Source organism: Ovis canadensis, chromosome 5, assembly GCF_042477335.2.
Source record: "Ovis canadensis isolate MfBH-ARS-UI-01 breed Bighorn chromosome 5, ARS-UI_OviCan_v2, whole genome shotgun sequence".
Classification (NCBI taxonomy): domain Eukaryota; kingdom Metazoa; phylum Chordata; class Mammalia; order Artiodactyla; family Bovidae; genus Ovis; species Ovis canadensis.
The window spans coordinates 25,712,938-25,723,511 of record NC_091249.1 but is presented as its reverse complement, the minus strand read 5'-3'; the positions used below and the strand labels follow the sequence as shown (position 1 = coordinate 25,723,511).

Genomic DNA, 10,574 nt, shown 5'->3' with positions numbered 1-10,574 from the left:
AGGCCCACTTGGTTGCGCCCCACAAGGCTGCCATTAATGTCCAGCAGGTGGTTGGGAACTGATGTCTAACTGCAGGAGAGGGAAGAGAATTCCTCACCCCAGTCTGACCTAGGCTTGTGAAAGCTGACTAGCACAGGATATGCTGTGAAGGGAGAAGCTGCAGGACCTGGTAATAGTTGGGTAAGGAGTGAGGCGGCAGGCCACAGCCTGGTGTTTTCTCAGATGTGAATGGTAAGAAGAGCTGGTTAGCTGGCAGGTAATGGTCAGTTCAGGATGGGGGTAGGGTGGAAAGTCCACCCACTAAATGGAAGACAAGTACATCACCTCCATCCTGTTTGCCAAAGCACCTTCAGCTTTGGCTAACCAACCCTTCTACTCTTTGTTCCATGGGCCTAGCCCCACCCTTCTGGGAGGCCTCCAGAATTGGCATATCCGGGGAAAGTTTTAAGGAGAGAATTTTGTGTTTAGTGTACCTTGAACGTTACATCTTCCTCAAGTACTCAGATGGAGTATTTGATGGAGTCAGATGGAGATAGTTGGGTGAACAAAGTGATCAGGGGAGGAGCAGCAGAGGGAGGGAGCTGTTAAGATTCATTCTGAAAATCCAGCACTTCCTTTAGGCATTAATGAGGCCACAGAATGGCATTGTGTCCCCACGTCCATGGTCAATTTCCGTGTTTAACTATTGGTGACCTTTCAAGTATCCTTTCTAGTTCTTTCAGGGCGTGATAGGCTTCCTGTCAGGTGGCCAGACCAGAGTAAGGCTCATTTGGAACGAGCAAAAAGACATTAAGATTTTGTGGAAGAAATGAAAATTTAGCAAGTACATTGCTTGTTAAACGTCAACAAACTCATGGGCGTGAAACTGGGGGTCTCGGAGCCATTTTGTGGCCTATGACGTCACCGCTAACGGGCATGGCGTCACTCGCAGGAAGCCACTTGATGGTAGAGCAAGAAGTACCCCTCCCCTCACGGAATAGAATTTAGTCTGCGCATGCTTTGCTCGAGGCCGCGCTCGTGCGCATGCTCGCGATGGCCAAGGGGGCGCGCTCATGTCACGTGTTGTGGTGGTCGGCGCGCGCACTGCCTGCCCCGGAAGCTGTCGGCGTGCGGCGCGGCTGGGCGCTAAGATGGCGGCGGCGTGAGTTGCATGTCGTGTGAGGATTCCGGGGCCTCCGTGTCGCTCGGGTCCCACCATGGCCGTCACGATCACGCTCAAAACACTGCAGCAGCAGACCTTCAAGATCCGCATGGAGCCTGATGAGACGGTGCGAGCCAGGCCGGAGCTCCGGAGCGGGAGCGACGGGTGCAGCGGGTGGGGTGGGGGCGGGGAGGCCGGGATCCCGACGACAGAGGCGGGGAAGACGGCGCAGGGTCGCGCCCTGCCCATTCTCCCTACAGGCCTGACTTTCCCAGATACCCTGATGGTCCCCGGCTCTGCCCCTGGTGGCTCGGGCGGCGCTCTTGGGTCGATCTCCAGGCGAAGCCCCACCTCCGGGGCTCCCGCCAGGTCCTGGCTCCAATGTCAGGTCCCTCGCGGGGCGCGGGATCCGCAGGCTCAGATTGCCGGCCGGGCTGCTTTCTCTGGAATGGGTCCTCCGAGTTCCCACTTTTGTAGGCTTTGCCTCGGGACCTTGGTGGCCAAATCTGGGAGTAGTGATCAGGAGATGCCGGGTGATGACAGCAACTATGATGATAATGATAATAAACGGTCTGAGTTTCAGTGGTCCGTGTTTGTTTTTCACTAGTCGCTGAGCGTTTTCATGATGTTTTACTAACTCTGCAAAGTAGGCTTGTCATTTGGGCACTCTTGCGTGTCCTCACTTAACAGATGTGGAAACTTTGAGCTTGAAGAACTTTGCTATAGTCGCATATGCATACAGCAAGGCGTGGCGGAGCTGATTTCAATTCGGATTTGCCTCAAGTCTCGAGAGCCCACGGTCTAAAGATGATGCGGTGCTTTTGACCGGAAAGTGACTTAGGACCTAAAAAACGTGTATTTGGCACTTTTTGCACAATTTCCCCTATGAGGGAGATATTGAAGTTCATTTTTTGTAAAAAGGAAACAAACTCAGATTATTTTGACCAATCCAGCTGTTTGGGCAAGTTAGGTAATCTCTGTGCCTCTATTTTTCTCAAATATAAAATAAGGATATGGAGCTTGCTTCCTGGTGCAGTGGCTGAGACTGCACTTTCAATACAGGGGGCCTGGGTTCAATCCCTGGTTAGGGAGCTAGATCCCATATGCCAAAACTAAGATCCTATGCAGCCAAATAAGTAAGTAACTTTTAAACAATACAAAATGAGGCTCATAGTACCTATTCCACTCAGTTACTACAAGGCTTTAAACCTGTGACGTATACATTTATTAATAGCACTATCAAACGATTCTCAGTAAACACCACTGTCAGCAACCTTAGGTCTCCCCTTTATTTTGAATTGCATTTCATCATGTTTACATCATTTGAAATATGTATTCGTTTTTTTATTCTCCCACATGAGTGTCCTCTATGAGAACAGGGACACGTGTTGAGTCTTTGTGCTCTGTCCTCTGCCTAAAACTGCACCTGGCACACATTCAGTGTTCAGTAAAGATGTCATTGAATAGTAGAATGGTCTAGTGTGCTTGATTAGGAAGCTTAGCAATTCGGCCATCAGGGCTTGCAGCCTGCCCCCAAACTAGAAGAGAGAATCGGGGGGGTTTGCAATGATCATCTACCCCTTCCTCCAGGTGAAGGTGCTAAAGGAGAAGATAGAAGCTGAGAAGGGTCGTGATGCTTTCCCCGTGGCTGGACAGAAACTCATCTATGCTGGCAAGATCCTGAGTGACGATGTCCCTATCAGGGACTATCGCATTGACGAGAAGAACTTTGTGGTCGTCATGGTGACCAAGGTGGGTGATGTCTGCTGGTTCGGAGGGTGGGTGGATTGGCTGGGGAACTGGCAAACAGCCTGTGCCGAAGAGAGATTAGCCATGGACAGGGCGGGGCGGAGCTGTGGAGGGTTGTCGGGGCTAGATAGGGGAACTGATGCCTGCTCCCTTTTTCTGGGTGTCATAGGCCAAAACCAGCCCAGGCACCTCAGTACCTTCAGAGGCCTCACCCACTGCCACCCCGGAGTCTTCCACATCCTTCCCGTCAGCCCCTGCCTCAGGCATGTCCCACCCCCCACCTACTGCCAGAGAAGACAAAAGCCCATCGGAGGAATCTGCCCCCACGACGTCCCCGGAGTCTGTGTCAGGGTAAGGCAAGGAGCCGCAGCCCCAGTTTGGGCCCTGTCTTCCCTGCCCCTTTCAGTGCCCACTGTCATGGTTCCACACACCTGGGGGGAGGGCAAGCCGCCAGAAGCCAGGGTCCGATTTCTCTCTCTTGAATTTGCAGCTCTGTTCCCTCTTCAGGTAGCAGCGGGCGAGAGGAAGACGCGGCCTCCACGCTAGGTGGGTGGGTGGTCCCCCAATTGAAAATGGCTGGATGCCCCAGGCATCAGCTGGTCTCCTGTGGGCATGGGAGGGCCGGGAAGCTGCCCTTCCTTCTCCTCGGTGACCCAGCCTTTGCTGCTCCCTCCACAGTGACGGGCTCTGAATATGAGACAATGCTGACGGAGATCATGTCCATGGGCTACGAGCGAGAGCGGGTCGTGGCCGCCCTGAGAGCCAGCTACAACAACCCCCACCGAGCCGTGGAGTATCTACTCACGGTGAGGTGGGGCTGCTGCCTCTCGGGGGGTTCTCAAGGGAGCATGCGGACTTCGGTGCTCTGAAGGGTGGTCAAAATCTGTCCCCCAAAACCTTTGGGTTAGGGTTCTAGCCAGGAAAGAACTCCTGCAGGAGCCGGGACAAGAGCGGTGGGGTGGGCCTGGGAGGGCAGAGCGGAGGCCTCCTGTGTCTCCCACCAGGGCTGAGTATGCAGGCGGGGCGGCAGTGGGCAGTCTGTGCTTGGAACTAAAAAGGACACCTGACAGGGAATTCCTGGGAGCCCCGAGCCAGAACACGGTTCTGTCCAGGAGAGCCAAGTTTCAGAGCAGCCATCCACAGAAGCAGGTGAGTGATTGGGAGGTGTGTACCTGCTGTTGTGACACCTGACTCATCCCACCCACCCCGTACTTCTGGGAGCCCAGGGTGGTGTCTGACCACACCCCTTTCTCCTGCCAGCAGGAGAGAACCCCTTGGAATTTCTGCGAGACCAGCCTCAGTTCCAGAACATGCGGCAGGTGATTCAGCAGAACCCTGCGCTGCTGCCGGCCCTGCTCCAGCAGCTGGGCCAGGAGAACCCCCAGCTCTTACAGGTACAGGCCTGGGGGCAGAGGGAGTTGGTGCAGGCCCCATCTCCCTTGCCTGTGGGTACCACAGCCCCCAGAGAGAGCCCAGCCAAGCATGGTGGGCAGGGGAGTCTGAGCTTGGAAGGCACGACTGGTACGATAGTCACCTGCTGGTCCCTGTGGCTTGATGACCTCATGGTTTCACATGATGCTCCCAACCACCTGTGAGGTGTAGGTGCTGTTGTCACTCCTGCAGAGGGAGGCGCTAGGGGTTTGGAGCAGCCTGGCAACTGGTGGAGTGCGTGTCTACCTCCAGCCTCTGGGGCCTGCACTCTGACTTGGCTCCACATTTAGCTGTTGCTTCATAAACGCCCCTAGAGTTGCAGGACTGCTGTGCCCTGGTTGGTTCTGAGACCACCAAGCTCAGCAAAGCTCCATCCTGCCCTTGAAGGTTCTGAGGCAGAGGAGCAATGACCCCTGAGTGTGACAGGGTCCTCTGTGAAGCTTGCCTCTCCTGATTCAGGCATCTGCTGCTTCTACCCCAGACATTTCAGTCTCCTGTGCTGCCTACTGCTCACCTCCTCCAGATGCTGGAGGGCCCGGGCTGTACATCTTCATTCTTTATCTGCTGTCAATCCTGGGGCCTTTAATCTGTGTACGTCTGTGTGAGTCACTCAGTTATGTCCGACTCTGCAGTCCTATGGACTGTAGCCCGCCAGCCTCCTCTGTCCATGGAATTCTCTCAGCAAGAATACCGGAGTGGGTTACCATGCCCTTCTCCAGGGAATCTTCCCGATCCAGGGATTGAACCTGGGTTTCCTGTATTGCATGCAGGTTCTTTACTATCTGAGCCACCAGGGAATCCCCTCCCCCTTAAATTTGTATGATCAGCCTGGACCCTCTGGATGCCATGTTCTCCATGACTGACTTGGTACCTCCATGAAAATGCTTTCTACATATCCAAGACCAGGACAGATTCTCCCCAGCCTTCCCTAACCCTGCCAGGACCAACCTGGGCTTGCTTGAGCCCCAGGCACTGGGGGCCTGCTGGGCTTATCCCCCACCTGTCCTGTTTGCTCTGCCTGCAGAACACTCAGCGCAGCCCTGCACTCCATCTCTGCGGCTGCCACCTCATCATCTACTGGGTCCCCAGGGGGCCACTATTCAGGCCTCTGCTTCGGCACTTTTCCTGTGGTTATTCTCCACCAGGATCCAGATTCCTGAAAAAGCGCTTTTTCCTTTGATGTGAAAATTGTCAAATGTACATAAAAATAGGGGCATATCAAAACCCCCCAGATATGTAACACCCAGATGAATTCACCTTTTTAAAAAGTACACAGATGTCTTTTCCTAGTTGATTCTCACCACTGTGGTGTCTCATCATGCCAGAAGGCACTAGAAGAAAGCGGTTTAGACCTTGCCGCCGCCTCTGATCTCATTTTTTGCTTCCTCCTTCCCTTTCTTGTTTATAGTTTTGCCATATGGATTTTTTTTGTTTCTGGAGTTTTCCAAATATACTCCCATCCCCAGGCCTTTGCACTTGCTGTTGGCTCTATGTGGAAGGAAACTTTCTTCCCCATCCTGTGGATCACAGGCCCCTCCCTCCTGGCTTAAAGTGTCTTTCCCAGCCCAAGGTCTGTCTACTCTGATGTATGGCAGGGTCAGTATTTACATTGTAAATAATAGCCAACTTATTTGCGTGCCTAAGGCCTATCTCCCCATCCTGGAACATTAGCTTCTCTAGGACAGGGCCAGTGTCCACCACTGTGTGGCTGGCCAGAGTAGGTACCCTGTAAATGTTTGCTGAGTGAGTGAAAAGGGCTGTCATAGGGACCTGGGGGAGGGGGGACAAAGGCCGTGGGTCACCCTTCCCTCCTCTGTCTCCCACAGCAAATCAGCCGGCATCAGGAGCAGTTCATCCAGATGTTGAATGAACCCCCCGGGGAGCTGGTGGACATCTCAGACGTGGAAGGCGAGGTGGGCGCCATAGGTGAGGAGGCCCCGCAGATGAACTACATCCAGGTGACGCCGCAGGAGAAAGAAGCTATAGAGAGGGTAAGAGGCCTGGCTAAGAGGACTGTGACCTCGTGGGTGGGCAGGGCCCTCACCTCTTGCTTATACCTGCCCGTCTTCCCACAGTTGAAGGCCCTGGGCTTCCCAGAGAGCCTGGTGATCCAGGCCTACTTCGCTTGTGAAAAAAACGAGAACTTGGCTGCCAACTTCCTCCTGAGTCAGAACTTTGATGATGAGTGATGCTGGGAGGCCAGGCTGCCCACCGCCCCCTCCTTCCCACCCTCCCACCCCCTCTCCACAAAAGTTTTATAAAAGAAAAAAATATATATATATATTCATGTTTATTTAAGAAGTGGAAAAAAAATCAAAAACTAAAAGAAACTCCGACCCAACTTCCCACTCTCCTAAAGTGGTCCCTCATTCCCATCTTGGCCTGAAAAGACCTGGGCCAGACAGCTGTCCCCCCTCCCCATCCCCCAGCCCAGCCCAGCCTGCTCTAAGGAGCTGGCAGAACTGGAGGTGACAGATGGGCCCCTCTTGGCCTGTGTCCCAGCTCCCTGCAGCCAGATGGAGAGGCGGCTGCTTGCTTCCCCACCCCCACAGAGAGCCCCTGAGACCTCCCCCGCCCTCTTCCAGGGTGAGGGGAAGCTGGAGCTCCAAACTTTTGATCCTCCATAGGAGTGTCTCACATCTTTCCATCTGGGGTGAACGCTCAAGAGGCCCAAGGACTCCTCTGTGGTCTGGCCTAGGCTTCCATCCTGCATCCCTTTGCTGCGGGGGGGAGGTCTGGTTTGTCCTGCTTGGGGAACGGGAAACATCAGAGTCGCTCTGGAGTTTGAGGCAAGCCCCCCACCCCAGAAGAGAACTGTTGTCTCTGATAAAGGTTTTGAAGTGAATAAAGTTTTAAAAGCCAGTCCTGTGGTTCATCCCTACTGGGGCTTCCCACTCCAGCTGGTCTGGGTCTAGGGGCTAGTTGGGCACAGGAGATGAGGGAATGCCATGAAAGGGGCAGAGGGGTCTGTCTGCCTCTGCAGATTGTGGCTCCTGGTGTACCCCGCCCCCACCACCAAGCTGTGTTATTCCCAGGCAGTGGGCCCCAGCCTTGGAAGGGCTGCTGCTCTTTCCACCCCCCCATCATCACCACAGTCTGTTTTGGCTACACTTCCCCCCTGGTAATTGGCTAATTACTGGAGATTAATGTTGGTAAACAGAAGCCTTCTTCTCCTCTGCCATCTGCTCCTCCATTATTTCCCCATTGTTCCCCACCTTTTTTCCCCCTGAAGCCCCAGAGTTGGTCAGCATGGTCTTGAGTCCCCTGAGTGAGCAGAGCCAGGGAAGGGTGGGGGATTCCCTGGCTCCAGGTGTTGGAGAAGGAACCCATGTGCCCAGGGAGGGGTGTGATAAGAGGACATGGCTCTTCAGGGGTGGGGCAAGTTTTATTGGGAAAGAACCCAGCTCAGGAGTTGGGTGTTTCAGAGTCTGCTGGATCCTGGGCCGCAGCAGCGGCCATCGCAGCAGCTCGTGCCTCCTTCTTCTTTCTTTGTTTCTCCTCCTTGAGGCGCTTGCGATGCTGCTTCTCCAAGTCCTGCAGCAGCTCCTGGAAGCGGGCACTCCTCGGGTCCACGTGGTATCCCAGGCGCTCCTGGGCCTCCGCCTGCAGCCGGGCCCTCCGCTCCTTGTCTGCTTGTGCCTTCTCCCTGCGTGCCTGCTGCTGCCGCCGCCAGTTCTCAATCATCTGTGGCATCTTGGCCATGCACTCTTCAATGAGCTGCTCCCTGCCGGTGCAGGAGGGTGGTTGGTGAGGGCAGCCCCACCCAGCCAGAGCAGTACCCATCCACCCACCTCCCACCCCCAAGCCTCTGCCCACAGCCTGCCTCTTCCAGCTCCCCTATATCTCGAGATGAAAGATTGAGAAGGCTTATGGTGGTCATTAAAACTGTCAAGAAAAGTCCTTGAGAAGTGAAGCAAGAGGCAGGAGACAGGAACTAGTGTGAAAGTGACAGTGTTAGTCACTCAGTTGTGTCTGACTCTTTGAGACTCCATGGACTAGCTGCCAGGCTCCTCTATCCATGGAATTCTCCAGGCAAGAATACTGGAGTGAGTAGCTGTCTCCTGCATTGCAGATTCTTTACCATCTGAACTGCCAGGGAAATAAATATGTATTTAACCTTGAGTAAGCCCCAGTCACTCTAGGAGCAGACCCCAAGTCAACCCAGCATTTCCCTGAGCTGTCTCCTGAGCCATCCAAGGCCACGTGTTATTCCCATAGCACATTGCTTCATCCTACAGACATCAATGAGTACCCACTCTATGCCAGGCCCACTTCTTGATACAGGAGTGGAGGCAAGAAATGAATCGGACCTTTCCCTCCAATGGGTGGTAGGTATGAGTCACTGTTCCATTTTAAGGATTAGAAACATGAAACTGAAAGCCCCATGGTAGGTACGGTCAGCCAGCTGGGATAACGGGGTTTACTTGACATAGGTTCACTTCCCAGGTCTGTTCGTTCACTGGGCGATTGGACAAGTGACTTCACCCTCCCTGGCCTGAGTTTCCTATCTCTCAAATAAGGGTGATTCCCTCTTCTTCTTAGAGCTGCTGTGAGGACAAGAACAGTAAACACCAGGAACACACTCGCCTGCCTTCGCTGCCCCCTCTCTTCAGTAATTGGCACAATCAATATCTTCGCTCTTGCTTCCATTCTTACCTCTAAATCCTTCAGACCTGCCTCCCAAGTCCGATCTGTACCCTTGATCCCATGCTCCATCACCTCTCACACCTCCCCAGCCACACTAATGTCCAGGCTGTTTCATAAAGCATATACCGACCTCAGGGCCTCTGCACCGGCTGTTCCCTTTACCAAGAACACTCTCTCTAAGATCTTTCTATGGCTACCGCCGATCATTCATCTCTCTCTTAAGTTGCTCAGTCATGTCCAACTCTTTGTGACCCCACAGACTATCCAGTCCATAGAATTCTCCAGGCCAGAATATTGGAGTGGGTAGCCTTTTCATTCTCCAGGGTATCTTCCCAACCCAGGGATCGAACCTAGGTCTCCTGCATTGCAGGTGGATTCTTTACCAGCTGAGCCACAAGGGAAGCCCAACAGGTCTCTGCTTAAACATTTTAAATGTCAAGTTCTCAGAGAAGGCTGGGGCCTACCAAGGCGAAGTCGCCCTCAGGCCTGCAGGCTCCACCCAATTTTATCTTCCTAATGACTCTTGGTCACCATCTGAAATTCATTTTGTTCCCCACTATGCCCTCAGCACCTGGGACATGGCCTTGTGCATAGTAGGCGCTAGGTAAAGATTTGTTGACCGATGACTAAATGAACTTAGCCAGAAGTCTTTTCACATCCAGGTGAGCGTGCACGTAAATACCGCATGCAAAACCGGCGATAAACCGCCCGATGGAGTAAGCACTGTTGATGCACAATTCACTGTCGGCCCGCAGTCCCGCTCCCGCCCGACCGCACGCACGCACCTGGCTTGTCGCTTCTGCTCTTCCGCCAGCTGCTGCACCCGCAGCGATTCCTGCATGACCGCCAGGCTCGGGTACCATTCTCGCTCCTCAGCCTCCAGCTCGAGCAGCTGCTCCCGCGACGGCCACAGACAACTGGGGTCAACACCGGAGGCGGCGCCATGCCGCGCGAACTGCTTAGCTGCGTAGCGCGGCCCCAGCTGCCAGCGCGGGGTCAGTGGGCTATCCGGGTCGGGCCACCAGGGGTCCCGTGAGCGGCGCGGAGGCGGCGGCGCTCGGTAGCCGCGGGAGCCTGGGCCCAGGGTCGTCACCCATCCGAGGAGGTTGCGAGTCTGCCGCATGGGCGCAGCCATCTTGGCCGTGAGAGGTCCTCGCGAGCAGGCCGGGCTGGCCAAGGCGCTGCCTGCGCTTGAGGTCCGCTGGGGGCCGGGAGGAGGCAAGGAGCTTCCTGGCTGCCTCAGTTCCGCGCAGGGCGAAGAGGGGAGTAGTCTTAGTTTTTACACATCTTCAAGTATAATTATAAAATTTCCTGTAGCAGTTAATTTATTAAAATCGCATTTAAATTTTTTCTTAGTTTTTTGTTCATATTTAAGATTTAATTTTATGTTAAAATAGCATTTATTTTAAATATTAACAGTTAAGTGTTTTAAATTTAAACGATCATTTAAATATTTATTTAAAACACTGAAATATTTTCGTTTTAAGTTCAATCTACGTATTATTTTATATTTTAACTTTTAAATCTATGCAACATATTTAATTTTTTTTAAATCCAGGCAGTAATGTTGGAGTGGATTGCCATTTCCTCCTCCAGGGGATCTTCC

The 10,574-nt window shown here is 53.5% G+C and overlaps 2 protein-coding genes across 3 annotated transcripts; one reads left to right on the top strand and one right to left on the bottom strand.

Moving 5' to 3' along the window:
* The first annotated feature begins 902 nt into the window (after positions 1-902).
* On the top strand, positions 903-7,183 carry RAD23A (RAD23 homolog A, nucleotide excision repair protein). Of its 2 annotated transcripts, none has more exons than XM_069590853.1 (9): positions 903-1,268; positions 2,732-2,893; positions 3,060-3,241; positions 3,381-3,436; positions 3,569-3,696; positions 3,961-4,039; positions 4,154-4,284; positions 6,148-6,312; positions 6,397-7,183. In XM_069590853.1, the coding sequence occupies exons 1-9, from the start codon at positions 1,197-1,199 to the stop codon at positions 6,508-6,510; spliced, it is 1,089 nt and encodes a 362-aa protein (XP_069446954.1). In that variant the 5' UTR covers positions 903-1,196; the 3' UTR covers positions 6,511-7,183. The 2 variants fall into 2 exon arrangements, with proteins under 2 accessions (XP_069446954.1, XP_069446953.1); XM_069590852.1 differs by having other exon boundaries at positions 966-1,268; positions 4,151-4,284.
* On the bottom strand, positions 6,597-10,175 carry GADD45GIP1 (GADD45G interacting protein 1). The gene is made up of 2 exons (XM_069590854.1): positions 9,754-10,175; positions 6,597-8,045 (listed from the first exon to the last, which is right to left on the bottom strand). Exons 1-2 carry the CDS (start codon positions 10,101-10,103, stop codon positions 7,727-7,729), a joined length of 669 nt encoding a protein of 222 aa, XP_069446955.1. The 5' UTR covers positions 10,104-10,175; the 3' UTR covers positions 6,597-7,726.
* Between the last annotated feature and the right edge of the window lie 399 nt (positions 10,176-10,574).

What these genes read in the sequence shown, in the direction of transcription:
- RAD23A (XM_069590852.1), top strand. Translation starts at nt 1,197, where the DNA reads ATGGCCGTCACGATCACGCTCAAAACACTGCAGCAGCAGACCTTCAAG. An exon ending in AGACGCGGCCTCCACGCTAG is followed by an intron (nt 3,437 to 3,568) that starts GTGGGTGGGTGG and finishes CTCCCTCCACAG; the next exon opens with TGACGGGCTCTGAATATGAG. An exon ending in GCAGCCATCCACAGAAGCAG is followed by an intron (nt 4,040 to 4,150) that starts GTGAGTGATTGG and finishes TTCTCCTGCCAG; the next exon opens with CAGGAGAGAACCCCTTGGAA.
- GADD45GIP1 (XM_069590854.1), bottom strand. Translation starts at nt 10,103, where the DNA reads ATGGCTGCGCCCATGCGGCAGACTCGCAACCTCCTCGGATGGGTGACG. An exon ending in GAGCAGAAGCGACAAGCCAG is followed by an intron (nt 8,046 to 9,753) that starts GTGCGTGCGTGC and finishes CTGCACCGGCAG; the next exon opens with GGAGCAGCTCATTGAAGAGT.